Source organism: Equus asinus, chromosome 9 (assembly GCF_041296235.1).
Source record: "Equus asinus isolate D_3611 breed Donkey chromosome 9, EquAss-T2T_v2, whole genome shotgun sequence".
In the NCBI taxonomy this organism is placed as follows: Eukaryota; Metazoa; Chordata; class Mammalia; order Perissodactyla; family Equidae; genus Equus; species Equus asinus.
The window spans coordinates 89,604,561-89,625,644 of NC_091798.1; the positions used below are offsets into that span (position 1 = coordinate 89,604,561).

General features: G+C 40.1%; 1 protein-coding gene across 1 annotated transcript in view; it reads left to right on the forward strand.

The window, feature by feature from the left end:
* ARSB (arylsulfatase B) overlaps positions 1-21,084 on the forward strand; it is a 169,508-nt gene that overhangs the window by 96,396 nt on the left and 52,028 nt on the right. Inside the window, exon 6 of the mRNA XM_014856999.3 lies at positions 5,068-5,138. Within this exon, the coding sequence (XP_014712485.1) occupies positions 5,068-5,138 (71 nt within the window). The remainder of the gene's footprint in view (positions 1-5,067; positions 5,139-21,084) is intronic.

The window sequence follows — 21,084 nt, forward strand, 5'->3', positions numbered from 1 at the left end:
TACAGTGTTATTAATGATAGTCACCATGCTGTACATTACATCCCCAGGCCATATTTATTTTATAGGTGGAAGTTTGTACCTTTTGACCCTCTTCACCCATTTTGACCCCGACCCTTCACCTCTGTCAACCACCAATCTGTTCTCTGTATCTATGAGCTCATGTTTTTTTTTGGGGGGGGAGGGGCTTGTTTGTTTTTTTAGATTGTACACAAAAGTGAGATCATATGGTATTTGTCTTGCTCTGCCTGACTTATTTCACTTAGCATAATGCTGTCAAAGTCCATCCATATTGTCGCAAATGGCAAGATTTCATTCTTTTTTCTGGCTGAATAATATTCCCTTGTATATATAGAGAGAGAACACATGTTCTTTATCCATTCATCCATCAATGAACACTTTGATTGTTTCCATATCTTGGCTATTGTAAATAATGCTGCAATGAACATGAGAGTCTATATATCTTTTCAAGTTAGTGTTTTCATTTTCTTTGAGTAAATACCCAGAAGTGGAATTGCTGGATCACATGGTATTTCTATTTTTAACCTTTTGAGGAAGTTCCATACTATTTTCCATAGTGACTGCACTAATTTACATTCCTACCAACAGTGCACAAGGGTCCCCTTTTCTCCACATCCTCAATTAACACTTGTTATTTCTTGACTTTTTTATAGTAGTCGTTCTAACAGGTGTGAGGTGATATCTCATTGTGGTTTTGATTTGCATTTCCCTGATGATTAGTGATGTTGAGCACCGTTTCTTATACCTGTTGTCTGTGCATGTCTTCTTTGGAAAAATGTCTATTCAGATCCTTTGCCCATTTTTTTAATCAGATTTTTTTTGCTATTGAGTTGTATGTGTTCTTTATATATTTTGGATATTAGCCCCTTATCAGATAAATGATTTGCAAATATTTTCTCTCATTTGGTAGGTTGCTTTTTCATTTTGTTGGTGGTTTCCTTTACTGTGCAGAAGCTTTTTAGTTTGATGTAGCCTCACTTGTTTATTTTTGCTTTTGTTGCCTTGGATTTTGGTGTCAGATCCGAAAAATCATTACCAAGACTGATGTCAAGAAGCTTACTGCCTGTGTTTTCTTCTAGGGGTTTTATGGTTTTGGGTCTTACATTCAAATCTTTAATTCATTTTCAGTTGATTTTTGTGTATGGTGTAAGATAGTGTCCAGTTTCATTCTTTTGCGTGTGACTGTCCAGTTTTCCAACACCATTTATTGAAGAGACTGTCCTTTCCCCATTGTATATTCTTGGCTCCTTTGTCATACATTAATTGGCCATATATGTGTGGGTTTATTTCTGGGCTCCTTATTGTGTTCCATTGAGCTGTGTGTCTGTTTTTATGCCAGTACCGTGCTGTTTTGATGACTTCAGCTTTGTGATATAGTTTGAAATCAGGGAGCATGATGCCTCCAGCTTTGCTCTTCTTTCTCAAGACTGTTTTGGCTATTTGGGGTCTTTTGTGGTTCCATACAAATTTTAGGGTTGTTTGTTTTATTTCTGTGAAAATCACCATTGGAATTTTAATAGGGATTGCATGTCTTCCTCCCCTCCTGTCCCCTCACCGTCCTCTCCTCCCCTCCATCCCAGGCACTGAGAGCCTGCACCCTCTACTGAAATGGAAAGAAATGACTTCAGTGGTGAGCCTTCAGGACCTAGTGACCTTAAACCCATTACTGTGTTTTCTACATTTTGGTAAAGGCAATCCTGTTCTTTGACATACAGGGAAATTTCTAGACTCTGGAGAGAGAAATTACATGATCAGTTTTTGTGATAGCTTATCATAGGGTATAATATGATTAAATTCCAAAAATTAACTAATGCATTTAAATACTGCATGTACATTGTAGTTATAGATAGTTTTCCTGTCTTTAAACTCTTAAACTCTAAAATATCTGAGTTTTCTCCTTGTTATACTTTTCAATATTGTGTTTGTGGGAGCTTAGAAATTTCCATAAATTATAAACTACTCAAAAAAATTTAAATTTTTCCTGATTGCAATAATAATACATGCCTGTTATAGAAAGTGAAAGATCTCTATAGCTTCACCCAACTAGTTAACAATTTGGCGCATATTTTTCCATATTTTCACTATTACCATCTTTCCTTCCCGTGTATGTGTGCATCTTTTTAAAAAATCCACCCAGAGATATTTCTAAAGTCCATCATTTTCTAAAGGACTAGGCCCAGGGAATTGGCACATGAGCTTGTCTAGAGATTTTAACAACTTTTTATATTTTGAGGTGGGGTAACCCAAGATTTATGGTATTTTATTCAGTTCACTTAAATGTACATTTGGTTTTCTTGGTTTATTTAATAACTTGAAGTCCCTAAGCATGTTTGGTCATTGTTTTAGTCACTTGTCACGTATTGTGTTTTCTTGTCTCATATCTCTAACCACATCATTATCAAAATATTCTGACTAGGACATTTTTTAAAGCAGCGTTACAACATACTTGACTTAAGAGGATGGGTTGGGTTTGGTTTAGTTTGGTTTGCTGCTCTTTGCATCATGATGATTCTGCCTGTGAAGATTTCTTCCCAGCAAATAATTCATCACTGGGATTACTCACAACCTTTGGTGTTCAAAATGGCATCTCATCTTATTAAGTTTCCTTATTTTGAAATATCTGTGGCTCTTCTGAATAATGGAAAAATGAAATGAATGCATAATATACAGATAAACTCTGTCTCAACATTATGAGAAAAATACCTTTTATTTAGCTCTGCCTAATGCTTTGGTGTATTCCAGTGAACTCTTCTTTTAAAGATGAGTAGTTATGTATTAATATCTTCACCTTGAAATTTTTGGGTTCCCCCACCTTCTTTCTTGTTTTGAATTGAATGAATTTTGTTTTGTTTTTCTATAGTCCAAAAAAATTCTATGTTTGCTTTTCAATTATCTTAAAAATTTAACATGCAAATTTTACTTAGCTAAATCTAAATTTAAGCAACAGCTTTACCTTCTTCCGAACAATACAAAGATTTTAAAATCCTTTCATTCTGATTTGCCCTCCTGACTTACCTGCTATTATTATCCAGATTTTGACTCTATTTGTTGTTTATTTTTTGTGAGGAAGATTGACCCCAAGCTAACATCCATGCCCATCTTCCTTTACTTTGTATATGGGACACTGCCACAGCATGGCTTGATGAGTGCTATGTAGGTCCACGTACGCCCAGGATCCAAACCCACAAACCCTGGGCCGCTGAAGTGGAGCACGCAAACTTAACCACTACACCACTGGGCCAGCCCCTCTATTTGCTTGTTTTCAACCCCCCAAATTAGACATCATCATCATCATTCTGTTCGGATTTTCTCACCATTCTCTTTGCTCATCACCCCTACTTGCATTCAGAGCTTCTGGGATCAAACCCTAGTTCCTGTCATTTTGGACTGGTTGACAGTCTCCAGGATATTCAGGTAGTTAGTTAAGTGCCTCAGGAAGAAAATGAGAAGAGTCCTGGGAAATCTGTTCCCTGCCCCCACAATGCTGACCTCAAGACTACAGGCATCCCTGTGTATTTCCCTCCCACTCTCCAGTTAATTTATTTTATGGAGTACAGAGGAACAAGGAAATGTTATAGAATAACTAAAGTTAAATATATTCAATTTAAAGGACTCTCATTCTGAGATTGTGTTCTTTGTACTTTTTTGGCTTTAAAGTTACCTTTATTTATAAAATAATGGTGATGGTGGTTGAAGTTTTGTTTTGTTTTGAGGAAGATTAGCTCTGAGCTAACATCTGCCACCAGTCCTCCTCTTTTTGCTGAGGAAGACTGGCCCTGAGCCAACATCCATGCCCATCTTCCTCTACTTTATATGTGGGATGCCTACCACAGCATGGCTTGCGAAGCAGTGCGTAGTTGCGCACCTGGGATCCAAACCGGTGAACCCCAGGCCCCCAAAGTGGATTGTGCACACTTAACCGTTGAGCCACCAGGCTGGCCCCTTTGGTTTTGTTTTTAATAAATTAATTTTATTTTATTTTAACATTTCCTTACTTGGCAAATACAACGTTGCCAGTCACAGCCCAGAGTTTTTGAAATTTTTTAGTCCTTAAAGTCCCAAACCACTGCTGTAGACAACTTGCTGTGAGTTTGGGCTGTTGATATTGGGTCACTGAAAACATGGCCTCTTGATTACATCAGGGACCTTATTGCTTATTCAGATGTGTACAACTCTAATGGTGTTAAGAGTACTTTGCAACCTTTTATTGGCTTATCAAGTAATCCTCAGGATTCTCCCAACAATTAGAATTATGTCTAACAACTTCTTCCATAAGGCTGAGTCTATACCGGCAAAATGACCTGGTACTTCGTGGACGCCCACACACATCTGATAGTGTTTATGCTCCCGATTTTTTAAGAACACGTATTTTGAGAATCACACAACTCAGCATTTGGCCAATAAGTTACCATGTGCCTTCCTCATTTGTAATGTGAGGGTTGGACTAAGTGGTCTCCCCGTTTCTTTTCAGCACTAATGTAGGTTGTGATTGTATTTGCGTGTATGCTTTACAAAAATCTTAAAGAGGTGTAGTTATTTCATATGTATTTGTATTAAATAGAAGTTCCATGTTGCAAATTTGGATATGGAAGGCATTAATTTTTCTCATGTAGGCTAATATTTAAAAGGCATGTTGTACCTGTAATATTGGTGCGGCCATCTTGACAGAGGCTCTTTCTTCATTTCCCTGTGGGTGTTCAGTATGGAGTCTACACAGGATGACTTGAGTTCTCATTTCCCTGCTGTAGACAATGGTCATGTTTAAATACAGCAGCCACATTATTTATTCCAAGGGGTCAGAGGAGTCATTTTTTTAAATGGTCATATGCTTGACACTGAAGTTCTTATGTAAGTGTTTAGTCATTGTTATGTAGACAAATGATGGCTACTTGAAGATGCACCAACCACAAATTTTGGAGACCTCTGAATTCATGATAAAGTTTTTAAGTGGCGGGTTTATTTCCTGTAAGCACGAGGAAAGGAAGTATTAAAATAATTCTTACCCGTTTTAGAGAGGAAATTAACATTTCCTAAAAAATTCTTTTCTAGTGAAGGAAGCCCATCCCCCAGAGTGGAGCTGCTACATAACATCGACCCAAACTTTGTAGATGATTCACCATGTGAGTACCTCGTTTATTGCTACTGAACTAAATCTCTTGGGCTCACAAAGACAGTTTTATTACTTACTGTGTCTCTAGCCTAACTTTCTCTTTTTCCACTTGAGTTTGCTATAAAGGTAAATAGTTCTCCGTGGCATCTGTTGTACCATTCTCACTGTGGCTTTGGTGCCACAAAGGGTGAATTCTCTTCTTGGCTTTGCCACTTACAGGCTATATGAACTTGAAGCCATTTCACTCTCCATGTCTCAGCTTTCCCATCTATAAAAGGAGAACCTGTGGGATCTCAGAGGCTCCTTCCAGCTGTAAATGTCATGTTCTTGTTGCTCTCTTCTTACCTGAGAGCTCCAGAACTATCTTCAGAAAACTCAAGGTCAAATGAGCCATCATATCATCTGATCAAGCTGCCCAGGTGCTCCCCAGCACCTGCTGCATTTCACAGGCGTGACTCACTTAGCAATCCTGGAAATAATTTAGCTTGATTCTACCTGCTGCCTAAATTAACTCATAGGGAGCCCTATTAATTCCTGCAGGGAAAGAGGGCATTTAGATTACCACAGGTTGTAGTAGTCCTGTATAAATTCAATGCTAGTGGTCCTACAGCTACTAGCATAGTGAGTTTGGGTCTGGAAAGCCTTAACTGTTTGCCCAGCTTCCATCATAATGCCTCATCTTGAGACTGTCTTCAGACAAGAGTGCTCTGACATTCCTTTCATTCACTTGAGTGCTCACATCCCCTCCTTTCTAGACGTACCGCTACCCTCTTTGTTCAGGCTCTCCTTGCTTCTTGGTCCTCTCCAATCTGTGCTATAACCCGCCACAAGATTTCCCTGCTCAGAGAATGACCCCACAGTAATTGTGAGTGTGTCATCAGGCAGTCGAGGCCCCACTCACCTCGCCAGCCTCACTCCTTGCCATCTTCTCGTCCTCCTGGACACTTCCACTTCCAAGCATGCAGATCATCATACTTAGGTCTTGAATATGCTTTTCCCTATGCCTGAAACACCTTTCTCTGCCTCTCCACAATTTTTTCACAGCCCTTAAAACCCAGCCCAAATTTCCTATCTGTGTGAATGCTTCCCAGAAGCCCAAGCCCCAGAGAAGCAGTCATTCCTGCTCCGCGCATCCCTTTGTGTGTAGCATTCATCAAACTCTCTTGTACGTGCCTTCATTTCCCACTAAGCTGAAAGCTCCTGGAAGTCAGGGTCTATGTCTGATTTATCTTTTCACCCTCATCAGTTAACACAAATACCCAGCACTTGGTAGGCACTCAGTAGTGATAACTTGATGACTGAATGGACGGTTGGAGGAGAGTTGAGATGGAATAAAGACCAAAGTAGAAGCATTAGACCTGGAAAGAAAGGGCCCTCACATGGGTAGGAATGGCTACAATATGGAGAAATTTCTATTTCTATTGGAGCAAACTTATGTCAGTGGGAGAGGCGAGGGTAGTAACATGTCCAGTATGGTAGCCACTAGCTATATGTGGCTGTTGAGCACTTGAAATGTGGCTGATTGTGGATTGAGATGTGCTGTCAGTGTAAAATACACATCAGAGGAGCCGGCCCCGTGGCCGAGTGGTTAAGTTCGGATCCTAGGTGCGGACATGGCACCGCTCATCAGGCCATGCTGAGGCGGTGTCCCACATGCTACAACTAGAAGGACCCAAAACTAAAAATATACAACTATGTACCAGGGGTGCTTTGGGGAGAAAAAGGAAAAATAAAATCTTTAAAAAAAAAACAAACAGATTTTGAAGACTTAGCGTGAAAAATATAAAATATATATATATATATATTTATTTTTGAAATGGCAATACTTTGGAAATATTGGGTTAAATAAATTAATATTAATTTGCTTCTTTTTCCTTTTTAAATGTGACTAATAGAAAATTTTAATTTACATATGTAATTTACATTGCATTTCTATTAGTCTAGAAGGATTGTTCTAGAAGGTGCTAGGAAATGATTTGATCGGCTGTGTAAGAGGATCACAGACTTGTGACTAGTTACTGTGGAGCTATATCAATGGTTTTTACACTTTTGTCCACCCTGCCCCAGCACACCTATAGGATATGACACATTCCAGTCTGTGGCTCACTAGAGCACTGATTCTTTGTTTTTTGCTGGGAAAGCTTTGCCCTGAGCTAACATCTGTTGCCAATCTTCCTCTCTGTTTTTTTTTTTCTTACCCAAAGCCCCAGTGCATAGTTGTATATTCTAGTTATAAGTCCTTCTAGTTCTTCTCTGTGAGCCCCCGTCACAGCATGGCTACTGACAGACAAGTGGTGTGCTTCTACACCTGGGAACTGAACTCGGGCTGCCAGGGTAGAGTGCGCCAAACCTTAACCACTGGGCAATCAGGGCTGGCTCTAGAGCAGTGACTCTTAACAATGGGTCACTCATATCAGAATCTCTCAGGGTGACCAGAAGGGAATTGAGGGAAAGCAGGAATGGTTTTTAAAACATCTGAGTAACATAGTGCACTGCAAAACTCAGTATAGCAGCCAGGAATGTGCTAAATATGCTGTCCACATTATAAAGGTTGTAAACTGTCTTTACCTGCTGTGTTCCATCTATAGATGAAAAGCCTTTAACCCCTTCACTCACTGAGCTGTACTTTGTCTTGGATCAGAGATGGGAGCTCGAGAGCTATATTCCTGTGTAACCGGCCGTAGCACTGCTTGCTGCAGGGCTCTCAGTATAACCTGCTGTGACTTGCTGTCTTCCCTGAACTGCTCCTAGCAAAAGAACAGCACAGGCAAAAGGGGTCTCCAGCATGAAAGTTAGGGTACGGCAATCAGAATAGAGATTCATCTTAGCTTTGCCACCCGTAGATTGTAAGGGCTTGAACAAGTCCCTTCACTTTTCTTGGACTCAGTTTCCCACATATTAAGTGATGGACTTACTAAGCCCCTTTACTGCTGTCACAAATTCAGGGACGCTTTCTGGCCTTCTGCCGCTCCTCCCCGCATCCTCGAAGCCCTCTCCCAGCCTTCCTATTGGCCTTCCCGGCCTGCTTGGGACTCTTGCTCTGACTCTGTATTTAGTGAGGGACATTGTCAGGCCCTGGCATTGACACAGAACCACTTTCACTGTTGGTCCACGAAAACAGGGCATTCTCTCCTGTCTGTGCCTAAGGGTAGCCAAGTGCCCCCTCCTCCACATACGTGGCAACACTGGGCCTTTTCTACCCAGTTTTTATATTCATTTCAATCCACTGTGCGGGAGAAGTTGAAAAAAGGAGAGCTATCTTTGGGGGCCTGCTTCTTTGTAGGATGATGATACAAGCCCATTTCCTTTTCTGTGCAATTAATTTGTGGGGAAAAAGTCAAATCCAGCTATAAGAAAATATGTGTTTATAGAACAACCAAGTCTGCAAATCATACTCATATAATATGTTTTATGAATATGTACTAGAGGCTTTTGTGGAATAAAATCAGAGAACAGCCAACCCAGGGTGAAAATTAAGGATTGACTGTTGAGTCAAGGTTATCACAGAAACGTTTCTCTGGTTTCTGGCTCCAGCACTTCCCGGGTTATTTCTACTTACTCACAGCAGAAGTGGGTACTGTTCCACCTCCACCTTCCCAAAAGCCACTTCATCCGTTTCCTCCTCTGTGAAGGTTGAATTAAATGACTTCTAAAATCCCTTCCAGTTTCACTGTTCTGTGGGTCTCTGTATAAATAGAACCTCAGAGGAGCAAAGCTGCTTACTCAGTGCCTCTCCTTTTTTACTTCACTAGAAAGGGGTGCACTCATCTATAAGCAGTGATGCAGCCAAAGGCACGGTTGTAAATAGATGACTACAAGTGAAAATGTTAGAAACGTTATAGGCACTAGAGTAATTTGAATTGTGATATGATTTTGTTATTACTACATCCTGCCCACCTTTCTGATCCCTGTTCTAAAACATCACTTTCCATCTGCCCGCTCTCTTTTCACGGGTCTTGTTGGGGCTTGTGGACCAATGTCTCCTCCTATCACGAGCCGTAGGAACAGGCATTAGATGTTTCCCAGGGAAGCCCTGCCTTCTCAGTAGTACCAGATCCCCTCAGAAGCTGGCCTCTTGGGTTCTAGCAGCTATACCTCCTTCCTTTTATTCCAAGAGTATAGGACACCCCTAGAGGCCCTTTCTGTTGGTGCAGTTAGGGTATTTTTCATGGCTACATACTCTTGATAGGTTGTGGCTTGGGTACTAATAGTAAAAATACTCCCAAAGGACTGGTACACACACCAGAGACACAGGATCACCCATAGATCAGGAAATCCTACAGTAAAGCATAAAGATATCTCAAAGAACCATCAATCACACCCATTAGGATGGCTACTATCAAAAGAAATAAAGAATGAAGAAAGGGAAGAATGGAAGGAAGGAAGGTAGATAACAAGTGTTGGTGAGGATGTGGAGAAACTGGAACCCCTGTGCACTATTGGTGGAAACATAAAATGGTACATTAACAGATGAATGGATAAACAAAATGGGGTGCATACATACAAGGGAATATTATTCATCCTTAAAAAGGTCGGAAATTCTGACACATGCTACAACATGGATGAAATTTAAGGACATTATACTAGGTGAAATGAGCCAGTCACAAAAGACAAGTGTTGTATGGTTCCCTTATAGGAGGTACCCAGAGTAGTCAGATTCATAGAGACAGACGGTAGAATAGTGGTTGTGAGGGGCTGGCGGAGGGGGTAAGGGGAGGTCAGTGTTTAGTGGTGATAGAGTTTCAGTTTTGCAAGATGAAAAGAGTTCTGGAGATGGGTAGTGGGAATGGTAGCACGACATTATGAACGTATTTAAGGCCACTGAACCGTGTACTTAAAACTGGTTAAAATGGTAAATTTTGTGTTATATGTATTTTAGCACAATTTAAAAAATAAGATATAAATAAAAATGTAAAACCCTCCAAAAAAAGAAGCATAGAAACTCATAAAGACAAGGTCTGTAGCTTTTTCTTTTTCATTTATTGCCATATCCCCAGCATAGCACAGAACCTACCATCATACCAAGTTCTCAATAAATATTTTTTAATGAATGATGAATAGATCAACAGGTTAAAGTCCTTATCTCATTGTCTTTTGTCCTTTCCTGAACCTAAAAGTACCTCCAGGTGGCAGTTTACATTCTCCTCTTAAACCCTGAAACTGCATCCTACCTTTGGTGCCTATCTAAAAAATAACTTAATGGTCACAAGCCACTTCTTAACTTTAATGGATATTATCATATACAGATATTTGAAACTACTTCTCCAGCTTATAAATGCCCACTGTCACCCTTCCTCGCATTGAAAATTTCAGCCAGAAGAGAGGTTGTGGGATTTTCCCTGGCCTTCCTCATTCTTTTCCCCAGACCTCCTGGATAGACAAACTGACATTTATAAAGCCCCTGCCTCTGGGCTCAGCCCAGCCTGACTTCCCCTGAGTCCAGGGCGCCGCCTCTTGCTCTTCTCCCTGCTCTACGCCCACTCCTGCCTTCCTGGCAAGTTCCATTCTTTGTTTCCTTGGTCACTTCTCCTCTCAGTGCCCCAGGTCTGGCTCCACCTTTATCTCCTGCCCCGGCCTGCGTCGCCAGTGTCAGACGTGTGGGCTGGAATTGCCTTCCTGGGCCCTTTGAGGAAACTTTTGATTCATCTTCAGAGCCTTTGTTCTGGGGTAACCTTGGACGGACATGTTTTGGTCTCTGTTCAGATAGTACCTTTTTCTCTTCCGTCCTTCTTTCTAAGAATAGATCCTGGGAATTACTTATTCCCCCATGTCTTTAAAGTATTTCTTTCTAGCCGGCTGACCTAAACTCCATGGCTCTCTCCTGTAGTACAGGGTGGGCCATGGAGGAGGCCATCAGAGAGCCCAGGGGAGGAGATGGTGCCTTTTAAGCTGATTGTGGGGAAGCCTAGAAACATCCAAGAGGGTGGGGAGCTGCTGGGATCTCAGGCGAGGCCCCAGATCCTGCAGGTGTGAGTTCAGCCCTCCGTGGTTCCGAGAAGCTTCAGCCCCAACCCCACTGCCTCCCCGTGGTTCTACCCAGCGTGGCTCAGGCCAGGAGAAGAGATCCTTTCAAAGGCATTAGTCTGCCACAGAGACAATACACAGACCCATCCTGCAGGCCCCCGGCTTGATCTGGGCTGTTCTGAGGTGATGAGCCTGCTCGGTCTATGACAACTCACCTCGGAAGCCAGAGGTGGCATTCCGTGCATCGTTAGAATTCTCACGTATGTCCAGTTGTGTAACAGATCGTGCGTACCTGCCACATGTGCACGCATAGAGAGCACTTGGATTCTGCTGGTGGAAGCTTGATTATAGATGAAGGGCACTGACAGATGTTAGCGTTTTCCACCCCACCAAAGGCCCAGTCTTCAAAGTGATTCTGTACGGCTCTCTTACTGTTTCATTTAAAGGGCCTCTTCTCTTTAAAGGTTATAATGAGATGTTATTTCTGCTCTTGATTACAGGGTGAAGGAACAGTCTTCCCTCCCTCTCCTCTCTCGCACATGCATTTTCTGGGTTAAAATTGCCAAATCTGTACTCAAGGTCCCAGAGCTGTCCAGATTGGCATGCTTGGAGCTGCTCCCTGTTTCCTCTTTAGAACAACATTCAAATCCACTTCCAGACGTTTGGCTGCCATTTCTGAGATTTCTTCTTCAGTAGACAGTGACTGCCCACCACATGCTGGTACTGTCGTGGGTGCTGGAGATAGATAGGCTTTAAGCTTTGTGAGAAACTGGTCTGGAAGAGGGCGCGCACACAGCCTCTCACTTTCCTGCTGGACGGCTGTCCGTGGTTCCCAACTGCCCACAGCCATGTGCAGGCTCCTTAGCTGCCTCCTGCAATCCTCACAGTAGCTGAAACGACCCCTGGGCACCATTGCAATGTCCTCTTTCAGTCACCCTCATCTTCCTTTGCTTCCTTCTTTAGGGACCAGTTCACATCCCTACTCCTCCATGCAGCCCTCCCTGGTCCCTCCAAACCTGAGTCCCTTGAGTTTCTCGGGAGCATCCTGGGACGCAGAGCTCTTGCGACCTCATGTTGCAGTTATTTATGTTCATGTCTTTTCCCCGTCCAGAGCCATAGCCCCGAAGAGGGCAAGATTTCATCTGTCTAGCTCTCTCAGTGCCTTATGGATAGGAGATTTACACCTACTGAAAGAATGCGTGCTAATAAATTAGTCATTTAAGTTGATTATCATCCAGTCATTTAATTAGAATAAACCTAGCAAGAGCAATAATATTATACATTATTTTCAAAGCATTTTTATTTCTTTCTGGGCATATTTGAGAAGTAGTAACATGGGGGCGACTTTCTGTCTTTCATCCTGAAATGAGATATTGAATAGAATACAAAATGTTAGGTGAGATGCACGAGGCCCACCGGCTCTCCGTGAGGTTGCTCATCATTGCATGGAATACCAGAGGCTGGAAGGCACCTTGGCAGTCAGTCCATCCACCCACTTTATAATCCAGATGGAGAAACTGAGGCACTAGGTCACACACTGCTAATAAACAAGAGACCTGGAACCTGCACATAAGTAAAAAAAAAAAAAAAAAAGATTTATTTTTAAAAATCAGTTCAGAGGGTTCCTGTGAGACTGTCCTATCCGGAAAGCTGCTAGGTTCTTAGTGAGTGGGAGTGGGGCCGTCCCAGAGTTCTCGTTCCTTCTGCCCACCTGTCCTGGGCCAGAGACGCCGGCACGACAGCTTTCTCCACACCTGCCAGCCCTGATGCCCCACTGCCTGAGTTGCAGTTCTTTCTCTTTATCAAATATAGGAGCTCATTTTACAGCCAGTCACTAAGTTAGCTGAACTTTGCATCTTCTCTAGCTGCCAATATTTGTCTTGAGCGGCTCATCAAATTTTCCTTGGTGTTGGTTGGTGCATGCCCTCAATCACAGAGCTTAAACACAGATAACTGTTCTCCCTTTTAATTTTCAAAGGCTTTTATTCTGCCTCCCTCACTTTGAGGCGTACTAAAACGTGTTTGGAAATGTGGCCTTTTTGATGCTGAAGGCAGTCCCACAAGCCTCGTATCCCATCCACTCCACTTCACATAGTGCATCTCGAGTAACACACATCAAACCTTCACTGTTAACACTCGGTGCTGGTGTACTGGCTTTCATCCTGAGAAAATAAATAAACCAAACCGAACCCACAGCACTTGAAAAACACTAATTAATCCTCACCACAGGCCTAGGCTACACAGAAATGGCAAATCCCACTGCCCCAGTTTTATGTTTGGAGAAATCAGGGTAAGCAGCTTTTTTAAGGCTTTCCAGGGCCAGATAACAGAAGCTGTCTTGAAGGGCCTGGGCTGGCCCTGCCTCTGGGAGAAGGGCGTCTGGCCAGGGCCAGCTGCCTCGCCGAATTCCCTTCTGCACAACACCATGTGGTTACTTGCCCAGAATCCCATTTACACATAAGCTTTTATTTTTTCCCCCCGGGTCACAATGGTGCCAAATCCTCTCATTTCCAAGTGACCACTTATTTATTTGCTTACTTTTCTTTAATTCTGGTGGAGCCTAGAAACTTTAGCTGTGGTTTCCAAGAGTAGTCTGGCAATTCTAGTTGATTAAAAGGTCTGTGCTGATTTTGATACTCAACACAAAAGGAGATGACCCTCCAAATAGTCCCTTTCAGACCCAGAAGCTGTGCCCCCCAACACTGGAGCCTACTCCATTCCCAGCTCTGTTCGAGATGTGGGGATGTCCAGACTCCCTCCGTTCTCTCCCGGTCTAGACCGGATCTCTTCCTGAGGCAATTCCCCAGTCTCACAATCTGTAAGGATAAATATATACACCTGTCTTGAAATAGTCAACCGTAAAATTCCAGAAAAACACAAAACCTCACTAAATTTTATGGGACATAGCCAATGGAATTAAAGTGTAGTAAGTCCACTTTCTAAATATTTACTAATCTGGCCAGATATTTTAGGGGTTTTAGGGTGCTTACGTGTAAGGCTGAAGTAAAACTTCTAAAAGCATTTCTGAGAAGCAAGCTGTAGAAAGCTGAGTCCCTGGTCTGCCTCTCATCCCCCGTCATGTAAGATGTTAGCAATCAGACGTTTATAGACTGAAGTCTGTTACCTCTGGCAGCCATACCTAGGGAATGAATATATGGCCCTGCTTCTGAAGAGCCTTCTGAATCAGAGGAAAAAATATATGCCCAGGAAATGATGTCAACACGGTTATAAAATAAAACGGCAACAAACGATAAGTGATATAAATTGAATACATAAGCCCTAAGGGGAAATAAAGAAATAATGAGAGGCATTTGGGGGTGATTAGGATAGACTTCCTCTAGTTTTAAATTTGTCTATTATTTCAACAACTTTGGTTTTATCTTTCTTGATTTTAATATGAATTAAGGAAAATAATATTTAACACTGTTATTAATTTTCTATCGCTGCTGGAGCAAATTGCCATAAACTTAATGACTTAAAATAACACAAATTTATCTTACAATTCCGTGGGATGAAAGTCTGACACAGGTCTCACTGGACAGAAATCCAGATGTCGACAGGGCTGTGTTCCTTTTTGCAAGCTCAAGGGGAGAGTCCATTTCCTTGCCTTTTCCAGCCTAGAGAGGCTGCCCACATCGCTTGGTCTGTGGCCTCCGTCCCCACCTGCAAAGCCAGCAATGGAGGCTTGAGTCCTGCTCATAGCACATCACTCCAGCCTCACTTCCGTCATCACATCACCTCCTCTGACTTCCTGCATCTCTCTCTTCCACTTTTGAAGGACTCTTGTGATTACGTTAGGCCACCCTGGATAATCCAGGATAATCTCCCTATCTCCAGGTCATCTGATTAGCAACCTTAATTCCCCTTTGCCGTGTGACCTGACACATTCACAGTTTCTGGGGATAAGGGCATGGATGTCTTTGGGGGGGTCATTATTCTGTCTACCACAGACATCTGCTCTGTTGTGCTAGACTTTGTGAAAAATACAAAGGGTAGCTTTTAACCCGGTTGGAGAAAAGAACAAAAACACACAAAAAGTTAAAAGAAAATCAAGCACAGTTTGAGGCAACAGTGGTAGAGACGTTACCAGTTGTTCTTGAGTAATTGCCAGTTCATTGCCGTAGAGTCTGACGGAGAGCTGCTGTGCGAGGGGAGGAGGGTCAGCCACACAGGCTAGTTCATGAAGCGGAGGGATCCTTGCTCGGAACCTGGAAGTTTGAGTTCCTGAGGTGGCCAAGGCAATCCTGGGACATGTGAGTGAGAGGGGGTGTGTGTAAGCCTGTTCCGGGGGTGCAGGGAAGGCCAGAAAGAGAAGGTGGGAAAGATAAACTAGGATAATATGTCAGACTGTTGAGATTAGAGTTGACCCTCTACGCAAGGGGAAGCTCCCTGTTTGTTTTTTGTACAAGTAGTACGTGAGAGAGTTTTTGTGTAGACATTTTGAAAAATATAGAAAAGTTCAGAGAAAAAGGTAAAAATCCCCCTAATCCCACTATCCTTCCGCCCCAAAGTAAGCATCGTTAATATTTTGGTGTGCTTTTTCTATTCTCTCTCTCTGTTTCTCTCCCTACCTCCTCCACTCACTGACTGACACACACAAATGCACACATTCTAACAGAATTTGGATCATATGGTATATTATTTTACTACCTAATTTTTTAGCATAATTAAGTGTAGAAATTTTTCATGTTTAAAATTTTCATGCAACAATTTTATTAGTGGCTGCATGGCATGGTATTCTATGACATGGCTCTACCGTTCTAATGTGTGGAAATAGGGAAATCCATTACCCTATTTTTGCATTTCTCAGGATATTTTCAATTTTTCATTAATATGACTAAAGCTGCAGTGACCATCCATTGTTGTGGGAGGATAATGTTTAAAAGCAAAATTCCTGGGTCAAAGGGCGTGAACATTTTGAAGATCCCTTGATATATATGGCCCAGTTGCTTCTGTGAAATATCAGTTGAGTTGATAGTATATGAGAATTCGTATTTCTTGGAATCTTGGCTAGAGGATATATTAGCATCTTTTTGAATACTTGCCAATTTTGTAAATAAAGTATTGTATTTTATTATTTGGACTTCTTTGATTACTGCTAAGGCTAGTCTTATTTTTCGTGTTTGTTGGCTATTTGGGGCCTGTAATTACTAGTTCCTGTCTTTTCCTCTTGTTAAGAAAAAAATATTTTCCTTATCAATTTGTAAGAACTTTTTTAATATCAAAATTGTCATTCTTTATTATGTAGCAAATATTTTTCTTTTAATTTTATTTTATGGTATCTTTTAAATTTAAAAATTTAAAATTTTCATTTTGTGGATTTCTTCCATTGTGTTTATATTTTTAAAAATACTTCATCCTGAGTTCAAATATTCACTTATATTTTCTTCTAGTCCTACAAAGGTTTGATCTTTTACATTTGGCTCTTTAAAAATGTGTCTTAGGTGTAATGGAATGAATGCCAAGTAGGTTTAGAGTTTAAAAATAGCAAAATCAATATTGTTATGCCCATCATCTTGAAAAAAACCAGTTGATATTTGATTGAAATTGCACTGAACCTGTGGATCAGCTTGGAGAGTGTTGTTTGTACCAACATCAAGTCTTCCTCTCCATGAGCACTGTATGTCTCTCCTTTGATGGAATCTTCTCTAATGACTTCCTGTAAAGTATTACAACTTTCAAGATTTTTTATTAGATTTATTTTGAGGTGCCTTATGTTTTTGTTGCTATTGTAAATGGTCCCTTCTTCTTTTTGGATTTTGTTATTATATAGGAATGCAGTTGACTTTTGGATAGTCAGTTGATGTTTGATCTTATATCCAGTTAATGACATTGTCACCCTTTTATCAAGTCTAATAATTTGTTGGGTCTATATATAATAAGGAAATTATCTGGGAATACTGATAATTTGTTCATTTCCAGTCCTATACCTTTAACTTTTTCTTGACTTATTGTACTGTTCTTATCTGCTATTGAATAAAAGTGGAGATATTGGGCATCTTTATTTCATTCCCAATCTCAGAGAGAAAGTTTTCGAAGTTTTACCATTAAGTATGTAATGTTTGTTGTAGATATTTTATACTTGTAATCAGAGTAAGAAAACCCCTTTCTATTCCTAGTTTCTAAGATTTTTTGAATCGTGAATAGGTGCTTGATTTTTAAAAAACTTTTTCTGCCTCTATTGATATGATCATGTAGTTTTCTCCTTTGACTTGTTAGGTTTCTGATTTTGAGATAAACTCAATTTATACATTGCTAGAACCTACTAACTAATATTTTATTCAGCATTTTTAACTCGGATTTATGTATAAGAGTATCCTGTCATTATGATTTCTTATACTGTCTTGGTAAGGTTTTGGTCAAAGTTATGCTGCTTTCATAGAATAACTTGAATAGTGTTCCCTCTTTTTGTGTCCTCTGGAAGAGTTTCTGTGAACTGGAGATCTTTGTCTTTTTCCCTCCAGCATTATTGAGATATAGTTGACATATAACGTTATATAAGTTTAGAGGGTACAGTGTGATGATTTGATACATGTTTATATTGCAAAATGATTATCGCAATAAAGTTAGTTAACACATCCATTATCTCACAGTTACCCTTTTTTTTGATGGTGAGAACATTTATGATCCCTCTTTTAGTAACTTTCAAGTATATATTACAGTATTGTTACTATAGTCACCATCCTGTACTTTAGGTCCCCAGAACTTTTTCATCTTATAATTGAAAATTTGTGCCTTTTTTTTTTTTTTTTTTAAAGATTTTATTTTTTCCTTTTTCTCCCCAAAGCCCCCCGGTACATAGTTGTGTATTCTTCGTTGTGGGTTCCTCTAGTTGTGGCATGTGGGACGCTGCCTCAGCGTGGTCTGACGAGCAGTGCCATGTCCGCGCCCAGGGTTCGAACCGACGAAACACTGGGCCGCCTGCAGCGGAGCGCGCGAACTTAACCACTCGGCCACGGGGCCAGCCCCAAAAATTTGTGCCTTTTGACCACCATCTCCCAGTTCCCCTACCCTCCAGCCCCCGGCAACCATCAATCTATTCTGTTACTATGAGTTCAGTTTTTTGGGGTACTACATGTAAGTGGGATCATACAGTATTTGTCTCTGTCTGAGTTATTTCACTTAGCATAATGCCCTCCAGGTCCATCATGCTGTTGCAAATGGCAGGATTTCCTTTTTTATAGCTGAGTAATATCCCATTGTAAATATATATATTTTCTTTTTTTTTCAGCATTAGAGGTGTAACTGACAAATAAAATTATAAGATATTTAAAGTATACGTTGTAGTGATTTGATATACACATACATTGTGAAAGGATTCCCACCATGTTGTTAATTTTAATTAACACATCATCACCTCACATATTTATCTCTTTTGGGGGAGGGGGAAAGTATTTAAGTTCTACTCTCTAGGCACATTTCAGTTATATAATACAGTGTTATCACCTCTGGTCACCATGTGTTACATTAGATCCTCAGACCTTATTCACCTAATAGCTGAAAGTTTCTACCACCTACCACCTACCACATCTACTTCTACTACCTTCTCCCTATTTACCCCAGACCCTAGCCCCCGGTGACCACCGTTCTATTACTCTGTCTCTAAGAGTTTGACTTTTGTTTTGTTTTTTCTAGATTCTATGTATTAAGTGATACCATGCAGTATTTGTCTTTCTCTGTCGGGTTTATTTCACTTAGCATAATGCCCTCATAGTCCATCCATGTTGTCACAAATGGCAGGATTTCCTTCTTTCTCGTGACTGAATAATAGTCCATTGTATATATAAATACCACATCTACCTTATCCATTCATCCCTTGATGGACACTCAGGTTGTTCCGTATCTTGGCTACTGTAAATAATGCTGCAGTGAACATGAGAGTACAGATATCTCTGAGATTCTGTTTTCATTTCCTTTGGATATGTACCCAGAAGTAGAATTGCTGGATCATATGGTGGTTCTATTTTTAATTTTTTGAGAACCTCCATACTATTTTCCAGAGTGGCTGCACTAGTTTACATTCACACCAACAGTGCACAAGGGTTCCCTTTCCTCCACATCCTCACTAACACTTATCTCTTTTCTTTTTGATAATAGCCATTCTAACAGGTGTGAGGTAATGTTTCTTTGTGGTTTTGATTTGTATTTCCTTGATGATTAATGATGTTCAACATCTTTATATGTGCCTGTTGGCCGTTTGCTTGTCTTCTTTGGAAAAATCTCTATGCAGATCCTCAGCTCATTTTTTAATCAGATTGTTTCTTGCAGTTGAATTGTATGAGTTCCTTATATAGTTCATGTATTACCCCTTATCAGATATACGGTTTGCAAATATTTTCTCCCATTTCATATGTTGCCTTTTCACTCTGTTGACTTTTTCCCTTGCTGTGCAGAAGCTTTTAGTTTGATGTAGTCCGGCTTGACTATTTTTTCTTTTGTTGCTTGTGTTTTTGGTGTCGTATCCAAAAAAATCATTGGCAAGACTAGTGTCAAGGAGTTTTTCTAGGAGTTTTACAGTTTGAAGTCTTACATTTAAGTCTTTAATCCATTTTGAGTTGATTTTTGTGTATGGTATAAGATAGGGTCCAATTTCATTCTTTTGCATGTGGACATCCAGTTTTCCCAATGCCATTTGTTAGAGAGACTGTCATTTTCCCCATTGTGCGTTCTTAGGGTTTATTTCTGGGCTCTTTATTCTGTCCATTGGTCTTTATGTCTGTTCTTATGCCAGCAACTATTTCCTTTCTTTGTTTTTTCTTTTCTGTTGTTCCTTTTCTAAGTTGAAAATTCATTTATTTTCAGTGTTTCTTTTTTTAAATAAGTATTTAAACCTCTAAAATTATCATTATATACTGTATTAACTACATTCTATACTTAGTCATATATTGTATTTTTATCATTCATTTTATTTTTATTTATCATACATTTATTATCATTGTAAATGTTTTATTTCATCTTAGATGCGTGATATGTTAAGATTGTGTTTTAAAACTTGCAAACATATGGCTTTTCGTTGTCATCTTTTTTGGTTTTGTCTTAATTGCATTATTATTTGAGAATGTAATCTGCTTGCAAGATGTTTTGTTTAATTTTTTATCAATCTTTATAAACATTTTACCATAGCAAAATGATCTTTTCTTAGGATTTGTTTATTTTTTAATCTGAAAGTCCATTTTATCTGATCCAAATCTAGGTATACCAGCTCTCTTTTTCTCTTTTGGTTAATATTCTCACGGTATATCTTTTTCAGTCTCTTTACTTTCAACCCTTCTGCATCTTCAGTGTTTTAAGTATGTGTCTTGTAAGGGGCATGTACCTGTTTTCTTTTCTTTAATCCAGTCTAACAAACTTTAGCTTTGTATAAAAGTATATAAGATTTTCAGTTACTCCACTTCCTCACTAACATTTAGGACGGGCTGTCTTTTTAATTTTAGCCACGTTAATAGCTATGTAGTGATAGATCATTGTGGCTCTACGTTGCTTTTTGTTAAATGCTTGAAAACAGTCGCTTCTTATATTTTGCCCCACTTCCTGCTTGTTTATGGCAGAAGGGTAAACCCAGCCTCTGCTGCTTATTTGGTTGGAAGGAGCAGTCCTCACCGCATAATTTTCAAGGTTAATTTCTTAAGGTATCACCAATGCATTTGAACATTTTTTCTTTTAAAAATAAACTTATATAGCTTGTTTTGCTGTTTTTGGAGGGAAGGTCTATTGAGATTTCTAGTTCACCATATTGCCAGAAATGAATATTTACTATGTGGTATCAGTTAGAGAACTAAAGTTTTTTATGTACTTAATATTTTCAGCATCATGTTTAGAATATTCATTCTTTTTCACTGTCTTAGTCTTAGTTCAGAAAAAGTCGAGTATGAGACAAGGACTTGCATGTAGTCAGTTTCCTTGGGAAGTGATCCCAGGGTGCAGGAGTGAGGAGCAGATTTAACTTTATATAAATTCCGTATAGATTTCATTGCTACTTCCTTTTACTGTAA